We start from the raw sequence: 22,500 nt of genomic DNA on the forward strand, positions 1-22,500 counted from the left end.
GGATAAATTTTGAATAAAATTTGTTATCGATCGATCAAAAGTAAGCAGAACGTTGATAAAAAAGATAGGAAGAAGGGTAAAACATTTAACATTAGATGTCGAGCGATGGCGGCACCAGTTTCTCTGGTGGTCTTTAGTTACGAAACGATTGGATTCGAAGGCGACAGGATTGGATGCTCCATCGGTAGGCAGGTCGTGCGTCAGACCAGTTTCATTCAATACGAACCATCGGCAACTTGCTTGAACGTCACCGACGATTTGCGACGTCACGCGTATTCAAAGTTTCGCAGTAGATAGGACAGAGAAGGACTACTCTACTACGATTTCACACAATATAGAGCAAGAAGGAAGAGGATCGACGAAGCGACGTATAGTCTCGTCGATCTATACATACATACATATATACACACACGCACATACATACATACATAGAATGCATATATACATATGTATATATATATATATACATACGTAGAAATATATATATGTTTGTGTATAATATATATATATATATATATATATATATATATATATATGTATATTATATCGGTCGGGTTAGAATGCTAAATTCTTTTCCATTTATTCGAGATTACGTCATTTTAATGAAGGATTAGAAAAAAAAAAGTTAGTCCAGCTTTTTGTCTGATTTACTCACTGAAAGAAAATTTACGATGACGCAATTACTATCATGTCGCAATGCAGATCATGGCGGATCGTGCCGATAAAAACATTCCTCTTTTCACTATCGTATTTTCTTCGCGTTAAATCGTCGTCGTCGTAGTCGCCGTCGTAGTCGCCGTCTTCGTCGTCGTCTTCGTCGTCGTCTCTTTCCTCATTTCTTCCCCTTCCTCTTTCACTTCGTCTTCTATTCCTATTTCTACTTACTACTTATGCCACTTCTATTTCTTCTTCTACCCTCTTCTTCTACTTCTTACCAGTTCTGTAAACATTCCTTGGACGAGAAATTATAAGGAAGAAGATATCGGTAAAAAAAAAAAAGAAAAAAGGAGAGAAAAAACGAAAAAAAAAAAATGTAGTCAAGGGAGAAAGGTTCGATCGGATACGGTAATGTTGTGTTAGGAGGGTGGGACTGATACATAAAAGCATGACGCCACGCTAACACAACCGACGTCACCATATCGAGCAGACAGACGCTCCTCCGACGGGGGAGAGACGCGACGTAGCCGCGCGCGGCTAATACACGAGCGCAGCGCGCTCTATCGGTCGAATTTTAAAAGGAATGTGGGCGTCCGAGGCACACAAAGCGGGCGTAGCTGAGGAGGACCTAGCTATCTCGCTTGGTGTTGGCGTGCCGTAACCTACGTGCAGGGGGATTGCGCAACGATTGGCCCATTCGCCGTGTATTAAAAAATAACGATAGAAGAAGAAACGAAGAACGGATCATCGTTCCAACTTTTTTCTTTTTCTTTTTCTTTTTCTTTTTCTTTTTTTTCTTTTCTCTTTTTTTTCCCTTCTCCTTGGAGACGGAAACCTTCGAGGAACGTTAAACGTGCACTTTCCTTTCCTCTTATTCTACCGTTTCTTTTCCCCCTTCTTCCGTAAATCGATTAGTTCCTCTTGTCTTGCTTTCTCTCTCTCTCTCTCTCTCTCTCTCTCTCTATATATATATATATATATATATATATCTATCTCTATCTCTCTGTCTCTCTATCTTTCTCTCTCTCTCTCTCTCTCTCTCTCTCTCTCTCTCTCTCTCTCTCTCTCTCTCTCTCTCTCTCTCTCTCTTTCTATCTCGGGTTCTTCTTCTATCGATGAAAAAATGATGTAAAGGTTAGCAAGGAGAACAAAGTTTGATACGGCGTAGAGAATCGCGTCTCTTTTTGAGAAGACGGACTGCAGACACGCAATTTCTCCCGTCGATATTATATTTTCTCCGTCTCCAATCTTTCCTCCTCCGTAGTCCTTCTCCGTCTCTCTCTCCTCCTTCCAACATAAATAAGACGCGTCGCTTCTCAAGAAGACACACATATTGTATACCGGCGAAAAAACATCACTGTATATTTACGTACGTATGTATGTATGTATGTATGTATGATGTATGTATGTATGTATGTATGTAAGTATATGTATATGCACGTACGTCAAGTTACGCAAGATCTCGCCTATTTACCACTCGCCCTCGTAAAATTACCCTTTCCGATAACTTTACTTTCGGTGTTACTTGTAATGACATTTTTCCTATGACCCGACCTTTTCGATCAACCCCGCTCACCGCTTCCCCTGACCGAGCTGTAATTTCGTTTAAAAATAAATGTCGACGGAAGGAAAAGTAAAAAAAAAAAAAATAGAAAAAATATTTCAAATCGTAGAATGAAGAGAAAGGGAGAGAGAGAGAGAGAGAGAGAGAGAGAGAGAAAGAAAATTTTTCAACCTACCTACCGCTCCTCTTTTCGAGAACACCCTTGCGGTTTTTCTAATTACACTTGGCAAGTCCGTACCAAAGGATAATTCGATAAGCCCAGAGCCGACAGTCCTTTTTCCTTTTTTATTTTTTCTATTTTTCTTTTTTTTTTCCTTTTCTTTTCTATCTTTTTTTTTCCCCCTTCAAATCTCTCACGAATAGAAAAATACGAGTTTCCGCCTTTTCGAAGCGCATCCGTCGCCACCTATCGGCTTAGAATTTAATTAAGAGCCCCGTGTGACTCGCATCATTTCTAACAGACATACCAGATAGTGGCTCAAGGTACATACAGGCATGTGCTTAAAGGTATATCGTGTCCTATATACCACCGACGAAATGTCAAAGAGGTGGAATAACGCGTCTGTATCTCTTTCCCTCTCTTCGCATGGTAAATCCATACGAATACGTGTAGCTTATGTGCAATTCGCATAGCACGTATAATACTTGTAGCTCGTCGAGGATGGACGACCATATAAAATACGATTCTTTGATGTCTAATTACAAAGTAATAGAAATCGTCGTACCGAGTTAGATTTCAATCATAGGAGTTTATAAATGTCATTTCGATGCTTCAGAAATTATAGATAAAAAAAAATCATGTAGACTTACGTTAAAGAGAGATAAAAGAGAAGTAAGAGAGAGAGAGAGAGAGAGAGAGAGAGAGAGAGAGAGAGAGAGAGAAAGAGGAGTGAGAGAGAAAGAGGGATGAGAGAAAATTATCTCCAAGGACGTTTAGGCATTTCTTTATTAATTAAAAAAAAAAAAAAAAAAAAAAAAAAAAGGAAAAAGAAAAAAAAGAAGGTGATAAACGAGGGTAATAGTGATAGCAGCAGGTAGTGATATCGTGTTGGTATTAGTATCGCCTAATTATACAAAGGTTATTTTAACACGCGGAAGTCATTATATGGGCGATTTATTGATCCCATCTGGGCCGAAAGTGCCGGTTAAGGTTTTCGCCTCTCTTTTTATACATTAAAGATACATATGTTTGTTATCGATCGGCGTAGAGCACGCCGTTGTCGTCAAAACATTCGAACTTTCGATTCGACATGCGGCGTTTGAAATAGTAGCCCCCCGCCCGATAACCACGCCCAACAACCTGTGAATCGCGAAAGGATATATACGTACGGAGGACAGGAGACCGGCGCAGCGACCGTTGAAAAAGCTCCTACCCTCCCTCCGAGCGTAACTAGAAAGAGGGTATCGAGGAAGAAGATAGCTGAAGAGGGAAGAAAAGAGGGAAAGAAGTGGAAGAAAAAGGAAAACGTAAAAAAAAGGATCTTGGTGATGAAGTAGATAGAGAGAGAGAGAGAGAGAGAGAGAGAGAGAGAGAGAGAGAAGAGGGAGGATGAGAGAGAGAGAGAGGGAAAAAGAAAAATGAAGAAGAAGAAAAGGTTGGTGGACGATGATCCTAATACGCAGGTAGTGTTAAGTTTTATAAATGTAACTTTCGAATCTTTAGTTAAGTAGCCACTAGAAGACGCGCTGGACTGGTAGTGGTGACTGTAAGGATGATGGTGGTAGTAATGTTAGTGTGACAGTTGTAGTAGTAGTGTACCGTCGGTGCTAGTAGTGGTGGCAAAAGTGCAGGGTGGAGATCACGTACGAACGGAGGAGAAAGGATCGTTTGAGAAACGGCGAGAAAAGGGTGGGAGAAAGTACGTCGAGTAGGGGGATGCGCGCCGTATTAAAATGCTGACTCTTACCGCGCAGCGTGGGAGTTAGTTCTGGTGATGGCGCCAGCCAGCTCACTCGCTCAACTAACCCACCATCCCGACCCTCCGATCCTCCATCTCCCGACCACCGGCAGACGACGAAGCAACCTCCACGCTCGCAACCTCCTCTCGCTGATTCTACTGATCCGCAGCAGCAGCAGCAGCAGCAGGAACAGCAACAGCAGCAGCAGCAATAGCAGCAGCGAATCAGCACCGAGTCCGGCACATTCTACGACGTGCAGTATCAAAAGAAATAGCAACGGTAGAAGAAGAAAGAGAAGCAACAAGAGCGAGAGCAGTTAGCCGTGGGCAGAGTCAGTTAAAGGGAGGAAAAGATAGAAACACCGACGGCAACGGTGGTAACAGCAGGGAAGAGCGCAGATAGCCGAGCTATGAGAGATTAATCGTTTTGCTTCCGGTTCCCCGGAAAACAACTACACTCCTCTCAACTGAAAAAAGAAAACTCTAGAAAGAAGGGAGTGAGAGAGAAAGAAAGAGAGAAAGAGAGAGATAGAGAGAGAGAGAGAGAGAGAGAGAGAGAAAGAGAGAGAGAAGGAGGAGGCAAGAAAAGGACTATGGTGTCGTAACACGCGCGCCTCTGCACGAACGGACGCACGCACCGCGAAAGATCACGTCACCGAGCAGCCCTCGCCGCTACATCCCCACCCTCGATCAACCCCTATCGCCAGCACCACCACCGTCACCGTCACCGTCACCGTCGTCGTCGCCGTCGCCGTCGTCGTCGCCACCACCACCACAGCTGCCGCCACCGCCGCCGCCGCCGCCGCCGCCGCCACAGCCGCCACCACCACCGCCGACGCTGCCAAGATCAACCGCAAGAACGCCTTACAACGGATGGATCGTCATTGCGGCTGAAACCCCTTGCCGCCGGTAGAGACTCCGAGCACTCCGTATGAAGGCGGTACGCGTACGACCACCCACGCACGAAACATCCCCGAAGACGTTAACGTCCGTGCCACCCTTCTTATTCTTCTTCTGTTTCTTCTCCTTCTTCTACTTCTACCACTACTTTACACCATTCGCTGGCTCCTTTACTACCGCACAACAACGGGACTCTCTTCTCGCTACTCTCGCGGTGATGGTGTAATGAATCTTCTGGCAGTCAGCACCGGAAGAATCAACGCCAATAACAACACAACCGGCTATTCGATATTAGCTAACCATACGGAGGAAAACGGTGCTGCTGCATGGTCATGAATAACAACTTGGTGAACGATAAAAAAGCCTATCTGAGTTTTGTGCTCTTGTGCGGCTAAATTTATTATTTAATGTGCGCGGTCCTTAATCATTCGCTTATATATTTGCAATATAAATATATAATTATACGCACGAGTTTGATCTTATTTCACGCGTTACAAACGTTCAAAGTAAAATATCAATCAATCTGCGATAACGACTAATCCTTTCTCTCTCTCTCTCTCTCTCTCTCTCTCTCTTTCTCTCTCTCACTCTCTTATTCATCCTTTGTGATTTGACACCATCGAAGATATACTACAATTGCATTGAAAAGCGTCGAATTGAAATCGATTCTCGTATTCGAGACCCCATCATCATCATCATCAATCCCCCGACCCTCAACTCTCTTTATCTCTCTCTCTCTCTCTCTCTCTCTCTCTCTCTCTCTCTCTCTCGCACTTTCACCTGAACCCTTTTGTCCCTGGCCACTTCGACCACCGGTGAATCCGAGTTACGCCGACGGTGTGTGTACGTGAAGGGGTGAAAGAGAAAAGCGGCTGAAGTAGTAAGAGAAAGCAAACGCTAGACTATCTAGGAAAAGGAAAAAGAGGAGGAGGAGGAGGAGGAGGAGGAGGAAGAGGAGGAGGAGGAGGAGGAGAGGAGGGGGAAGAAAAAATCACTAGAGCTCTTCGAGAGGTATACGGGAAGACCAGAGAGAGAGAGAAAGATAGAGAAAGAGAGACAGAGAGAGAGAGAGAGAGAGAGATAAAAAGAAGAGGAAGAACAGAGAAAAAGTGAGAAGAGAGAGAGAGAAAAAGAGAGAGAGAAAGGGAAAACGAGAGAAAGAGAGAGTGAGACAGACAGACAGAAAGAAAGAAAGAGAGAGAGAGAGAGAGAGTACTCTTGATCATCACATCAAGGTAGAAGAAGGACCGGTAAAATTTTCCGCGTACTCAACACCGCAGAGAAGCAAGTATCTTCACGTACAACCCATCAAAAAATAATAATAATAATAATAATAATAATAATAATAATAATAATAATAATAATAATAAAAATAAAAATAAAAATATAACAAAAAATAAAACAATAGAAAGTTACCAAAAAAAAAAAAAGAAAGAAAAAAAAAAGAAAAGAAAAAAAAGAAAAAAAGAAAAGAAAATTAACATGTCACCAGCACCCAGCACCGTGCACGAGCCTCTCCTATCAAAATCTTCGCACGCAAAATTGCACTCTCGCCGCATTTTTTCTCGAGTTTACGCGTATAGGACGAAACGAATATGTAATATCAAAGTAACAAAGAGAAAAAAGTAAAAAGAGAAAGAGAAAGGAAAAAGCGATATGATAAAGAATTTTCAACGAGTTCTTAATCGCGATCATCTGTCCTTCTTAGTTCGAAAAGTCCGTTTTTGTATATTTTTCGGGACACCTGTTGATATCTCTCGCCATGCTATATTAAGTATCACTTACCTTACTGAAATATAATGTCGTTTGTCAAATACGATATTATTACTCTAATCCATTGTAACTGGACGATATTTATCGGAACTATTGTTTAAAAGTAACATTACGAAAGCGTAAACGCCCATCGAGTCGTTTCGACGTTATACGTGGTCGCCACAAGGGGATGGCCTCGTAGTCGAGAGAAAGAAAGAGGGAGAGAGAGAGAGAGAGGGAGAGAGAGAGAGAGAGAGAGAGAGAAAGATGAAAGTGGGAAAGAGGGAGAGATAAAGAGAGAAAAAGAGAGAGAAAGAAAAAGAGAGAGAGAGATACCGTTTAGCCGGTATATCCGCGATACAAGGTCGTCCTTTTTACGAGAGACGTCCTCTTCTCCCTCTTCTTTCCTCTTGTTCGCGCATCAAAATTTTATTATCCCCATCGAGATACGTGCCTGTTGATATCACGATATTCGTACGTGCGAGAAAGAGAAAGAGAAAGAGAAAAAGAGAAATAAAAAGAGAGAAAGAGAGAAAAAGAGAAAGAAAGAGAGAGAGAGAGAGAGAGAGAGAGAGAGACTCGATCGTTAACGTTATAAAGTGCTCTTATAGTCGGTAAATGTAACGGGATAACGCATTGTAATATAGACAGGAGCTTTAGCACGTAAGCGCACCTTCTCTATTTTATTTTGTTATTGTTGTTGTTGTTGTTGTTGTTGTTGTTGCTGTTATTGTTTTTTATCTTTCTTTCTTTCTTCCTTCCTTAATTTAATTTTATTTCTTTTCTTTTCTTTTCTTTTCTTTTCTTTTTTTTTCTCTTTTGTTTCTTTATTGCCCTATCGTTTCTTTTATCCCACTCTATTTCTTTGTCTTCTTCTTCTTCTTCTTCTTCTTCTTCGTCGTCGTCGTCGTCGTCGTCGTCGTCGTCGTCGTCGTCGTCGCCGTTGTCGTCGTCGCCGTCGTCGTCGTCGTCGTCGTCGTCGTCGTCATCCTCTACTGCACCAGTAATAAAACGTTCAAGCAGAAAAACCCAGATGCACCACACGTACACTCACGCACGTATGTACCTTACGCACGTTAACAGCACAGTCCAATCACGTTAGACGAAGCTCTAGTTTTGTTCATCGTTGTTGCATAAAGCCGACGTTTTTCCACGTTCCCCGTGATCGTAATAAAAGGGAAAAACGTTGAAAAGATAAAGAAACAAAAAGAGAAATAGAAAGAAAGAGAGAGAGAGAGAGAGAGAGAGAGAAAGGAAGGAAGAAAAAAGAAGGAAGAAAGATAAATAGAAAGAAAAGGAATACACTGCTCGTCATTAAGAAATAAAGAAAACGAGAGGTGACGATATATAAACGTACGAAAGAGATTCAAAAGAGAGGAAATAAAAAAAGAAAAAAAAAATATATATATATATTATATATATATACATGTATACATATAACAATATACGTATAATAATAATGACAAGAAAGTGAAATAAAATGAGACGGGAGGAAAGAAAAAAGAAACGAAAGAAGAAAAAAGAAAACAGAAGAAGGAATAAGAGACGAGAAATATTTTAACGAGAGATTTCGTTTTGGCCGAAACGATCACGGATGGCACGTAATAGAAATAAAATTTCCGTCGATTGTCAGCAATACAGCACCGTTCTCAATTTCACTGTCTTTTTGTCTTTGCACCAATTCCCCCGTGCATCCACTTCACGCACGGCGAACTGCACTTGCATCATCAAACCTCCACCATTCTCGGCACTTTGATGTGTTCACGTATGAAAAAGAAACAAAACAAAAAAAAAAAAAAAAATAATAATAATAATAATAATAATAATAATAAAGAAAAAAGAAAAAAAAATAGAAAAAAAATAAAAACCAAATACAAACGAAATACGAATGAAAAAATAATAATAATAATAATAATAATAATAATAATAATAATAATAATAAAAACAAAATTGACCCTTCTTCTTTATTATCAATTAACGACCTGATTTCAGGAGGAAGCCGCTGAATCGCGAAGACGGGGAAAAAAACGTGCTCGACTCTACCCTCCCTCCAAACTACCCGTACTACATACACGTGCCTATTCGATTTAGAGGACTTTAAAACTAGTAACGATTACGAACGAGGCGAAAGAACAGAGAGAAAGAGAACGATACACCGGTAATTGAAATCGTCCGTCTAGAGTCTATAGTAAAAGGCCATAGGGAAAGGGGACTATATAGCGAGAGAGATAGAAATAGAAAGAGAAAGAGAGAGAAAGAAAAAGAGAGAGAGAAAGAAAGAGAGAAAAAGAGAGAAAGAGTAACACACTTACCAACGAGAAACAATAGTGAAAGTGAGAGATAAAAGAACGACACGACATTTTGAAGTTTGTTACAAATATCAAGATTCTTCGTTATCCAAATCTCGTCGATCCGCCATCGTTCATCGGTCTTTCGCTATCTCTTTCTCTTTCTCTCACATAAGAGGATCCTTCGTATCTTTTCTCGTTGGATTCTTAAAATAGTAGAATCCATATCCCTCGGTGTGTATATTTGACTGAAAGGAAAAGTCGGCCTAATCCACATTCGGTACACCGATTTCCTCTTGTAGATCGGAGAAAAGGGAGAGTAAAGAGAGAAACTGAGAAAAAAAAAATATATATATATATACATATATATATAGAGAGAGAGAGAGGAAGAGAAAGAGAGAGAAGGAGAGAAATAGAGAAAAAGAGATAGAGAGAAAAAGAAAGAGAAGGGTTCGTTTTTTATCAGGAACGTGGGCCACATCAGAAAGGATACGGATTCGTATATCCTTATATAAAACGCTCGTAAAAGAGCAACCGATAGGGAGGAAAGGAATCGGCCATCATCGAGTCACGTAAGATGACGATCTGCATAGTCTGGCTACTAGCATACGTTGGACAAGTTCTCGAATTAGAAAATCGTCCGATGAGCGTCGCTCACGGAAGACACGGGCAGGATTGTCATCACGAGGTAAGCATCAGGAAATTCCAGAACGGACAAAGCTCGATAGATGGCAACCTGTTGCACCTAAAGACGCATCCTTACGAAGGATCGCATCGTGATGACCTGTCCGAATGGTTGGTATATACCGAGAAACGGCCGATTTACTCGTGGACAACGAGCAATATGCTGGTCGATGGGATTATAAAGGAACCTAAGAATCTTAATACGAACTTGTTGGCTCTCTCGCCCGGTCTATCGAACGTCCTTTATCCGGAATACGTGTCCGTGACGTCTCCGTACGTTTCGGTTAGTTCGATGTCGCGAACAACGACGGAACCTCTCGTCGACGATGCCCTTTTTGCTCAGCATCAACATCGCTTTCAACGTCAACATAAACAACAACAACAACAACAACAACGTCAGCATCATCACCAACAGCAACAACAACAACAACAACAACAACAACAACGGCAGCACCAGCAGCGACGTCAGTTGCATCAACGAAACAAAAAGAGACGTATAATCGATTACAGCAACAATAAGCAAGCCGAGACCCAAGCGGTCGAGTTACCAATTTTGATCTATTACAACGGCGAGAAGATCCTTCCAGACAGAAGACAATCTGATCAAGAGGATGTCTACGAGCAGAGACTGAATTCGCCGATGAAATTGAAGACTGAACCGATCTACGAGCGTTTCTCCAAGCCTTCTTTGTCTTCTATCATCTCGTCCTCACTCCCATCTTCTTCTTCTTCTTCTTCTTCTTCTTCTTCTTCTTCTTCTTCTTCTTCTTCTTCTGCTTCTTCTTCTTCTTCTTCTTCTTCATCTTTTTCTTCTGCTTCTACTTTATCCTCTTCGCGAGAATTTTTCAACGATGAAGAACTCACACCTTCTAAGCCTTTTATATACGAGATTAATGATCCTTCCGAAAAAAGGAATCAGATAATCATACGACGACGATCGGTCGATTTACCAGGGGAATCTTCTGTCTCTCGCCAAGCCCTGATGCCGCCTACATTCCCCTTTACTTCCGAAAGATCAAGCCTAGCCTCGCATTTTATAAGGTCTACCAGGGGGAACAGACATTACGACGTGCCGCAAATCGGTGAGCAGTCTTCTTTTTATTATTTTCTTCTTCTTCTTCTTCTTCTTCTTTTTTTTTTTCTTTTTTTTTAAAGATTTATATAAAAGCCTCATTTCTCTTTCGCGAGTTGTCCTTTGAGTCCTACCACATTTCCTCTTATCACTCTCCAAACGAATATCACCGATCCATTCTCATTTGAAGTATTCTCCCTCTTTTTCTTAACCATATCTTTTCCTCTCTCTCTCTCTCTCTCTCTCTCTCTCTCTCTCTTTCTCTCTCTTTCTCTTTTTTACTTCTCAATATTGTCTTACAAGATCATAGTAAATAAAGAAAAGAAAAATTAAATAACTGACGGACAAAAAGACGATGAGAAACGTGTAAATTAAACTGGAATTAAAATTATCTTTTGGTATCGTCCTTTTTCAACGCTAATACCTACAGTAAATATGTCTGAATTAATGAACGGTAGCATGCCACGGTCGCCTAACTCAACGGGTAGAAAAACTTAGATATTACGACATAAATTATAGTCTCATGATGTTAATAAAACTTATACTTAGAATGATACCGTGCAAAGAGAGATAGATAGATAGATAGAGATAAAGAGAGAGAGAGAAAGAGAAAAATAAAAGCAACGAGTTGAATCAACCCTTAAAAAGTTACCCTAATTGGACAAAAAGGAAGATACAATGATAATAATGAAGAGATATATCTGAATCGTTTATATATATATATATATATATATATATATATATATATATACATACATACGTACATATATCTGTATGTGTTTTACTTGTATAACATACCTGCATACATAAATATAATCTTTCTCAATTTCATATTCAACTCTACGTTACGTATTAATTATTAACCAACGTAGATACATGTTTTGCTGCGGGGCAATGTTAACATTTATTAACGCATTTAGCCTTGAACGAATCTTTTATAAATTGTGCGGGTTGTTCCTGTCAATAAGAAAAAAAAAAAAAATAAAGAAAGAAAGAAAAAGAAAATAAATATGATTGCTAATAAAGTCTAGAGAATTTCTAGGGAATATATATATATATATATATATATATATATATATATACATATATACATAAACGTGGGAGTTATTTCGATCAACATAAAAAAAAAGAGAAAGAAAAAAAAAAAGAAAAGGAAGAAGAATAAAATTGCTAATAGGATTTACGAAATTTCTAGGGAATATACGTGCATAGATACATATATACATATATATCAAAGGAAAATCCTTCTTGAAACATTTATTTACCTTTTAGGCATGGACGTATCTTCTAAGCAAGTATATACGTGTGTGTATACATGCGTGCCCCCCCTCTATCTCTCTCTCTCTCTCTCTCTCTCTGTTTATTTGTGTGTAAATGTGTGCATACGTACGTATACTCACATATTCCATCAAACTCGATACATCGAGCTTAGTTTCTTAAATGAGAGTATATAGTACACTCTCATAGAGTAGATGATCTCATTGTGAAGACCACCCGTGCCGTTTTCAATCTAGAAAGAGAAGAAGAAAGAGAGAGAGAGAGAGAGAGAGAGAAAGAAATAGATAGATAGATAAAGAAAGAGAAAGGTCAAAGTTGCGTAGAGCGGGTTAATGCTATAACCCCAACAGCATATTGCAGCCGGCGTGATTGGATTATGCGAAATGCGATTAGCCGTAGTTTGATAGTCTAGCAACGGACAAGCAGCGATCTTCTATTTACCGTCGCAGAAGATTCCGTTTTACTTTGCATAATCGAGCGGCAAATATCTCGGGGAAAAAAACAATGTGATAAGGAAATCTCAAAGGCCACGATCTAAGGAAAAATTTATAAACAAAAAGGAGAAAGAAATAGAAAGAAAAAAAGAAAGAAAGAAACATGGAAATATAATATTATCAATAAGAAAAATATTTTAAACGTTGGTAATTCTCGATGAACGTGGTCCATTCTTTTCTTTTTTCTTTAAAAAAAAAAAAAAAAAAAAAAAAAAAAAAAAAAAAAAGAAAGAAAGAAAGAAAAAAAAAGAAAAAAAAAGTGAAAAAAAGGAATGAAAGAGAGAACACGAGAGAACTATAATACGATAAAAGTGCATTTAGTCCTTTCTGCCTTTTTGATCTTCCTGACCGGACTGTTTCTTTCATTTTATTTTCCTCTTGATTTACTTTTTCTCTTTCTCTCTCTCTCTCTCTCTCTCTCTCTCTCTCTCTCTCTCTTTCTCTTTCCTTTTCGCTCTTTAAATTTTGAAAAAAAAGTTAACAAAGCGCATTGATAACGATTTATTAGGCTAACATAGATATTTGAAACGAGAAACAAGCTGATACGGTATACTGTCGTGTTAATGTTACAGAGTGTCCAGCCTCGGAGGAAGGGATGGAGAGGTTTGCATGTCCAACGCCGGACAGAATGGGTAGATATCGTTGCATCGACGACCATGTTCTATGCGACGGCTTTACGGACTGTCCGCAGGGCGAAGATGAAAATATGCTGCACTGCATGTTTTTCAAAACTGTGAGTCCACTTTAATTAAATTTAAAACGTTGGATACCCATGAATATCTACATATTTATATACATAGGTAAATACATATATATATACTATGTATATATCAGTTGGGATCGATATTCGTGGAAAGGTCCAAATTCATTGTTACGCTTTTCTATGGTGGAACAGCTGACTTCTCTTTTCTTACGTCAAGGGTTGATTTTGAATGGGAGAAGAAAACATGGATAGTGGTCGGGAAGACGGGGTGACGTTAGGGGTTTGGTTAGAAGTGAACGTAAAAGGGGGTGAAAATAAATATAATACAAGATCGCTAATAGAAAAGTGTTAAGAACTCGCTGCGTGTTTGTTCTAATTCGTCGCGTGTCCATCTAGACACAGCGACGATAGCTATAAGGGTTTAAATAAAGCTATAGTATCTCAACGATATGAGCATTTCGCACTCTTCCGAGAAACGTGCGACATTTTTAATGCCAACGCATCACGCGAGCCATACCGCGAACTGGAAAAGGGTTCGCACGTTAACGTGGAAATGTACGTGCTAATGAGCGATGAAATAGAAATAGAGAGAGAGAGAGGGAGAGAGAAAGAGAGAGAGAGAGAGAGAGAGAGAGAGAGAGAGAGAGAGAGAGAAGGGAAAAGGGAAATATTAAAGGATACCTCCGTCTACTTCAAATATCCCTTCTTATTTATTTCTTTTTTTTCATTTTCTTTTCTCCTTCTTCTTCTTTCTTCTTTAAGAAATATTCAACGTAAAATACATATTTTCGCGATGAAAGGCCAGTTTTATATTTGCGATAAACAAATAAATGGAGCATCGAAAACGAATTTATTGTCGATGGAAAAAAAAAAAAAAAAAAAAAGAAAAGAAGAAGAAGAAATAAAAAGGGAAGTATAGCGGGTATTTAATAAATACCAATGTTTTCTTTTTTTCTTCTTTTTCTTTTTTTTTTTTTTCGTTTCGCCTCTTTTTCGTTATGACAATGGGCATTTTTTGTAAGGGAGAAAAGTAACATGGACAGAAACATGTAAATACAGAAGTATGTACATACGTACCTACATATGTATATAATATGTGCCTCTTTCTCTCTCTCTCTCTCTCTCTCTCTCTCTCTCTCTCTCTCATTTTTTCTCTTTCTCGTGATATTGGTTTACCTCTGGCTGTCGTGGTAAATAAATTAAACGTTAAATCACCGGAGGCACCATCCGTCCATCCACCTTTCCCCTATAATCGAAGACAAAGCCCGACGGATTCCATAAAAGTACCTACATTTTTTATCGGACGAAAGCCACGTTATCGAGTGGCTCGAACGATCGTAACAGTAGCTGCTATGGGTGTATCACTAAATGACCGATGATTGGGGTTACGTGGAATATTTCTTTATTTCTTAGTTTAACGCATACGAAATAATTATTACTTAGGTTAATTATTAATAGGCATTGAATCAATTTAGAAAAAATGAAATAAAAAAAAAAGAAGAAAAGAAAAAGAATGCAAAAAAAGAAAAAGGAAGAAAGAAAATTTATCGTCGTTCGCATAATTAAATTGTAACATAAATTGTTATCGATACGGGAATATTACATTGAAATAAACGAAAAAATTTATTTATAAAGATTGGGCCAAAAGTTCTACTGAGTGATTTTGAAAAATCAATTAATCTTTCTTACAGACTTTTCAGGTTAATTATCTTTGCAGATTTTTTGGCAGATTATTTCTTTTCTTTTTTTTTTCTTTTTTTTTTTCTTTCTTTCCTTCCTTTCTTCATCTCCTCCTTCCTCTTCGCAGAGCAAAAAGGAATTAGCGTAAAAAGTCTCTAAGGAAGGGAGTAATTGATTTTTTAAACTACCTATAGATCTTATTACCGGGTCCCCCTATTAATGTCCCAAAGAATCGGGGCAGTTAGGCGCCCGAGAAAAAATACAATATAATAATGATAATAATAGAATTAATAATATTAATAATAATAACAATAATAATGACAATAAAGAGTGTTTTAACGTTTTAAAAGATAACAAGACAACCAGGATAAAATATTTTATCTGTCCGAGTAAATATGAATGCATTAAAAAAAATCGTTCTATGAAACATGGACGTCAAAACGTGCGTATATATATATACATAGATATAAATATATGTGTGGAATATTAACAAAAAAAAAAAAAGAAAAACAGAAGAGATAAAAATAAAAAATAAAAATGAAAAAAAAAAGAAAAAGCAGAAAAGAAAAACAATATTGATATATTATTTATGTCGTACACATAGATACGTGTAGATTTGTCGACTCTCTAACGATGTCATGTAGGCAGAGTCTCGTTAAGAGTTATTAAATTACTTATACAAAGGATGGAGGAAACGCGAAGAGGTTAGGAAAACATAGACGATCGAGCAACAAAAGTGTATGTGTGTGAGAGAGAGAGACAGAAGGGAAGAGAAAGAGGGTTGGATACATCATCTTCATGGATATTTTCTATGATCGGCATGTATGTATGTATGGCAATTTGAAAATTGTGTTTGCTAAAGAAAGTTTTCTCATTAACGTGAACGTGTAACACAAAGAAGTTTTCTCTGGATTGATTCGAAATCGTTAACGCTTTGTATAACACGTTGCAAAGACAAGCGAAAAAACTTGTCAGGAAATTGAAAATTTTTAAGAGGGAAAATAAGAGTAAAGGAGTAAGAGGGGAAAGGGAAAAAAGAAAAAGAAATATAAAAGGGATGAAAAAGAAGGAATGAAAAGAAATGGAAAAACTCCGCGTAGAAGGAGAACGCATTTATTCGAGGAAACAATTTATGACAAAATTTAACTTTCGTATACGTAAGTGTTAAGAGATATTTTAACTTTAGAAAGACGTTAGATGTTTTAACCTACGAATGAATTTGATTCTGGTATTATAACTGTTAAGAGGTAAACAGAGAAACACTATTTAAGCTATATATAGTAGCAACAAGTGTTGGGTATACAACTTTAAAATGTTTATTCAGATTACTTGGTAAAATGGCCACGCCTAAAACTCCCTGCTTATGAATCAGCTAGAAAAGCAACTATACTTACGTAGATACTTATATCGAAATAAAGTTTTCTGTGTATTAATGATGACGTAAACAATGACGACGACGACGACGATGACGTCAAGCAAATAATTACGATCAAAATTTAATTTTCCTTAAAGAATAAGGATCGTTTCAGGAAGGAAAAGTTTAACACTTTTCAGAGTAATCGCATGCTTACACAAAAAAAAAGTGTGTGTATGTGTGTATGTGTGGGAGTGTGTGTGTGAGAGAGAGAGAGAGTTAAAATGTCATGAAAATTCAGTACTCGCAAAGTACTATCAGATATACTGTGAACGTGGGACAGAAGGAAAGATTAGGACATTTAAAATTTATCGTACAGCATGGCTTTATGACATCGATAACCATAAGCTAGCATCGCTGGCGAGGAACACACGGGAAGAAGGAGGTCGTAACCAGAAAGACAGTATGGTTCATTGCGAAAGTATCGTTGAATTAATTATATCGTAGAAACACTGAGAGAGAAAAAGAGATAGATAGATAGAGAGAAATAGAGAGAGAGAGAGAGAGAGAGAGAGAGAGAGAGAGAAATAAATACAGAGGGGACAGTCATACAAAGACACAGACAGACAGACAAACAGAGAGAATACAGAAAAAGGTCAGAAAAAGGTTGATGGTTCCTTATATGTACATATATATTTATATATTGTATATATCTGATACAGATATATTAATTGCTTTTTCTTTTTTGTCTTTCTCTTCTTTTTTCTTTTCTTTTTTTTTTCATCTTTAAAAAATATATCAAAGAAACAATATCAAGGAAAATATCATATTATATATTTAATAGGAACATTATTATTTCATAAAGGTAGTTTACACCCATACAACCATTACGCCATAGTTTATATATATATATATATATATATATATATATATATATATATATATATATATATATATATATATATATATATATATATATATATATATATACACATAGATCTCGTCTCATTGGACAATGTAATGCAAAACCAACCTTGTCCATTTTACTTTTCTTATTCTTCGTTTTCTTCCTCTTATAAATATTTTGTCATAATTTTTACAGAAAATATAAACTAACCCGGCGCTCCCGTAAAATATATTCCTACCTACACGCGCATTTATCGTAATACATTTACGTAGTTGTGTGTAATACGACTTGACGATAACGTTTCAAAAAGAAAAAAGGAAAAAAGAGAAAGAAGAAGAAGAAAGATAAAAAAAGGAAAAAGAAAAAAGTAATTAAAATGGCAGAAAAAGAGAGAAAGAGAGGGAAAAAAAGAAAGATAAAAGAAAACAGGAAGGAAAGTATTGACACCCTCGAAGTACTCTTCCTTTACTCTTAAAGTTTTCTCTCTATCTATCCATCTATCTATCTCTCTTTCACTCTCTGTTCCTTTCTTCGTGAACTTAAAAAGATATGGTAATTTCATGCAAGGAATACGAGTAACTTAAACCCAAGCCAGAATATTCAACGAATTAGCCGATCCCGTCCATTTTCCAAAGTGAGATTCCGTCGGACTGTCGTCTGTTCCGTTTGGCATAGTTAATAATATTGATTCGTCTTGAAATAATAAAGGTATTATCGCGTAAGAAAATAATCTTAAGAAAATGAAAGCTTTTTCAAATGGGTTTTGAAAAGTGATATTATATTTATATATTTATATACATGTATATATATATATATATATATATATATATATATATATATGTATAAATACGTGCATATGAATGAAGAGAAGAGAGAGACATTCTCCCCTAGTCTCAGACGCTATTAATATGACGCTCTATAAAATATGTTCAGAAAAAAAAAAAGAAATAAAAGAAATAAAGATACAAAAAAAAAAAAGAAAAAGAAATAGAAACTACTAATAATAATAAAATAATCATTCATCGTAAAAACGATAAGAAATATATATATATATATTTCTTATACAATATATATATATATATATTGTATATCTCTGTCTTATGTAATCGATTCTATAGATATCAACAAAAAATCGTTCAATCAATATATAATATATTATACATCTTTATACATATGTATATACATAAGTATTTTTTTCTTTCTTTCTTTCTCTCTCTCTCTCTCTCTCTCTCTCTCTCTCTCTCTCTCTCTCTTTTTTATAGAGCCTTTACGAAGTATTGAATTTATCTCAATTCACTGAGGAAAAATGACGAGCCATCTCCACTATCTTCCATTAAAATCTCTCTATTTTCCTTCTCTCTTTTTCCCTCTAGACATTTCAAGGGGGAACCTCTTTACTCACAACTCAAACATTATAGTCAGCAAACTCCAGAACGTATCTGCCATCAATATATTGAAGAGAAGCAAAAGAGTAAAAGAGAAAAAGAGAGATAAAGAGAGAAAGAGAGAGAGAGAGAGAGAGAGAGAGAGAGAGAGAAAGAGAAAGATACAACGTCCTCGATTCTTTTATTCCTAATTCCAAATTATCATTAACTCATGATTATTTTTTCCTTAGAAACTTCTCTCTCTTTCTCTCTCTCTCTCATCTCGTTCAATTTCGTACGTAATGCAGAAACTAAGCGAATATAGTATAATATATACGTACGCGTTGGCGATGTTATAAAAGGAAGTAACTATAGCGAGATAAGGATAGGTATGAGAGAAGGACAAAATGAAAGAGAGAAAGAGAGAGAGAGAGACAGAGAGAGAGAGAGAGAGAGAGAGAGAGAGAGAAGTAAGCACGTAGAACAGAAAATTCGGAGCACGGACGTTTTAACGGTAACTCCGTTGTTGATGAGCTCGTAGAAGGGTGCTACGTGGGGGCTGTTACGACCGCTTTCGCGGAAAAACTTTTGCGAGGGTTCTGTTTCTATTTTATAAGACGCTTTAAAAAACGTCTATATATGTATATATATATATGCACACACACACACACACACACTTACTCCTTCTCTCTCTCTCTCTTTCTCTCTTTCTATTTTTCTTTATATCCGTTTAGACGGAGGAAACGTTAATCCCACGAAAAAAGTTAGATGAGAAAGACGATCGAAAGGAGTCATTTTTTTTCCTCCTTCATCTTCTTGATAAGATCTATGTCGATCGACATAATTAACGAGATGAAGAAGGTCTGATAACACACACACACACACATACATACACACACACACACACATATATATATATATATATATATATATATATATATATGTATACAATATGTGCATACTTATACATACATGTCGATGAAGTTAGATCCGAATTAGAAGGAAAAGCAAATCGGTGCACGTGGAATATCAACACATAGAAATCAATGGATACTGGGGAGTGTTCAAAACGTGGGCGTACTACCGTTGAAACGATCTTGCACAAAGTTTCGCCAGTACCATTCGCGCCGTCGTCATCCAATCCATGGTATAATGGGAGGGGTAGGGGGCAGGGGTAAGGGGCAGAGTAGTTGGGGTAAGAGATGGTAGAGATGATGGAAAGCGGAGGAGGAGAAAACTTGCTGCTTTAACCTTATGACATTCTCCAATTTTCTCTCTTTCTCATTCTCTTTCTCTCTCTCTCTCTCTCTCTCTCTCTCTCTCTCTCTCTTTCTATTCTCTCTCTCTCTTTCTATTCTCATGGGCAAAACAAGTATGGGGAATAACCGAGATGGGTGTTGGCCATTGGCGTTATTGCTATATTTTTTTTTTTTTTTTTCTTATATATTTATTTTCGCCATTACTCACGCGGCCCCCTTTACCTTTACTTTCGATTTACCAAGGTACACGAATTTTCAACAAAATTCCCATCGTATAATGTAATAATATTCTTTTCTTTTATCTCACATCCTTCTTACGTCATTCGGATGGAAGGAGAGAGAGAAAAAAAGAAAGAGAGAGAAAGAGAGAGAGAGAGAGAGGGAAAGAGAGGGCGAAGGTTTCCTTTCCTTGATCGATAATCCGCATAACGTAAGGCAAACCTTGCTTTTCGACTTTCATGAAAACGGAAATTCTGAAGGAGTTTACCAAGATAGAACGTCGAGATATTTCGACGAGTGCGTTGGACCGTTATCATCGTAGATATCTCTTGGCTTATAGAAAGACGTATCGCGATCACGTTTGGATGGATACTAAATAACGTATGCAAAGTACAGGGTAGATCGAAAATCCCTAGGATTGTAGTTTTACGATGTTATAATAATAATAATAAAATAATAATAATAATAATAATAATAATAATAATAATAATAAAGAGGGAAAGGAAAGATAAGAAAAGAAGAGGAAAAAAAGTAACAACCCCAAAAAATCTGAAAAAAGAATTAATTGATTTTTAATATCCCCAAGAAACATTTGACCCCTAACCATCGTAGGCGTGTGTACATATTGAAGAATTCATTCCCCATGATCGTGATCGATCTCGATTAATTTCGTTAAAATTAATTATCTTTATTAACCAAAGCTTCCATTTCCTTTGGAAGTTGATAGAAAAAAGAAAAGGAAAACAAAACAAAATAAAAAAAAGATCATGACGTCACGCAAAGATCGTCATCATCCCTTGTCGTCACCGACAATAATAATAAGTACTTTTCAATTCTTTTTCTTCCTTTCTCCAACATAATTATCAGTTTAATGACCGCTCGTGATAATTGCCTTTTGACGTTCACCTCGATTGCGAAATTCCTGCTCGGTTAAATTCAGCTGGTTAGCTAATTACTATTATACTTATCGTTATCTACTTTATAGCTATATTTATCTTCTCTTTATATCTAAGGTCTAATCTTAATGAATACAAAATTTCTCTCGATATGTTGCCTTTTATTCAAAGAGTAGGAAGCACGATACGTGCAACGAACGACGACGAACCGTAATAATAATCTTTAGAATACAGGACTGCTACGTGAAATCGTACGATACGTGAGAATAAAATGAAATTGAAGTATAGGCGAAGTATGAAGAGAAAGATAAAAGAAGGAAATAAAGAAAAAAAGAAAGAAAGAAAAAGAGAGAAAAAGAGAGAGAGAGAGAGAGAAAGACACACACACAGAACACATAACTTATTATTGTTCACGTTATTTCAATGGGGAAGGATAAACCAGAAAAAAAAGTCGAGTCGTCCGATCGTATTATTATTATTAATGTTATTATTATTATTGTTATCGTTATTATTATTATTATTATTATTATTATTATTATTATTATTATTATTATTATTATTATTATTATTATTATTATTATTATTTTCTCAAAGTACTTTTTGAAGGATAGTTCGATTTTAATTAAGACTAAAACGACAGAATGAGAGCACATAATATACTATGTATACGTATAATACGATGATCTATGTATGCATGTACATATATATATATATATATATATATATATATATATATATATACATATATATATATATGTACGTAAGATACGTAATATACGTAGGACTTGGAGAGCAAAGCCGAATGAAAGGACTCCTGGTCCTTCTATATGTTCTCCCGTTCTTGACAGGAAGGTCGCATGATATCCCCTGGAATATCAGGTGGGCGCGTCCCTTTGTGCGTGAGAGAGAGAGCGAGCATCGCGTTCGCCAACACACACCATAACCAGAACCTTAGCCACCACCCAAAGGAAACACCCTCGAGAACTTACCCTCTGCTACGCTAGTAGACCAATCTGCATTTCTACGAACGTCATTCTCTCTCTCTCTCTCTCTCTCTCTCTATCTATCTATCTATCTATCTATCTATCTATCTATCTATCTATCTATCTATCTATTTATCTATCTATCTATCTATCTATCTATCTATCTACCTATCTCTGTTTATCTTATGTGCATTTCCGATATCAGATATCAACCGAGATTTCCAAATACTACAAATTATTGTACGGTCTATGACAAATCTGCGAAATTTATGAGTGACATATATATACATTGTAATAATTTATTTTATATCGAACTAATTTTATATTATCGAGAACCAATAGAAATCAATTAAGATATGTGAATCTCAATTGGAAATAAAAATTAAAAATCGTTTTTAGGTAGGGAAACAATAGTTTGAAATGTACTATATGACTGACAAGAGATTGAATACATTTATAGAAGGGTGTTTTTAATGGTTCCTCGATTAAGAGGATATAGTATCTGTTCGAAACGATCAAGTGATTGATTAAGCTTGTGATATGTTATT

General features: G+C 36.9%; 1 protein-coding gene across 2 annotated transcripts in view; it reads left to right on the top strand.

Moving 5' to 3' along the window:
• The first annotated feature begins 3,828 nt into the window (after positions 1–3,828).
• Positions 3,829–22,500, top strand: part of LOC124950604 (dendritic arbor reduction protein 1-like) — a 19,501-nt gene continuing 829 nt past the window's right edge. The window contains exons 1-3 of one of the 2 annotated variants that reach the window (XM_047497562.1): positions 3,829–7,434; positions 8,764–10,825; positions 13,160–13,320. In XM_047497562.1, coding sequence (XP_047353518.1) covers positions 9,637–10,825; positions 13,160–13,320 — 1,350 coding nt within the window. In that variant the 5' untranslated portion in view covers positions 3,829–7,434; positions 8,764–9,636. The remainder of the gene's footprint in view (positions 7,435–8,763; positions 10,826–13,159; positions 13,321–22,500) is intronic. The other variant, XM_047497563.1, reaches the window with a different exon arrangement.

The sequence above is a fragment of the Vespa velutina genome, chromosome 7 (assembly GCF_912470025.1).
Source record: "Vespa velutina chromosome 7, iVesVel2.1, whole genome shotgun sequence".
In the NCBI taxonomy this organism is placed as follows: domain Eukaryota; kingdom Metazoa; phylum Arthropoda; class Insecta; order Hymenoptera; family Vespidae; genus Vespa; species Vespa velutina.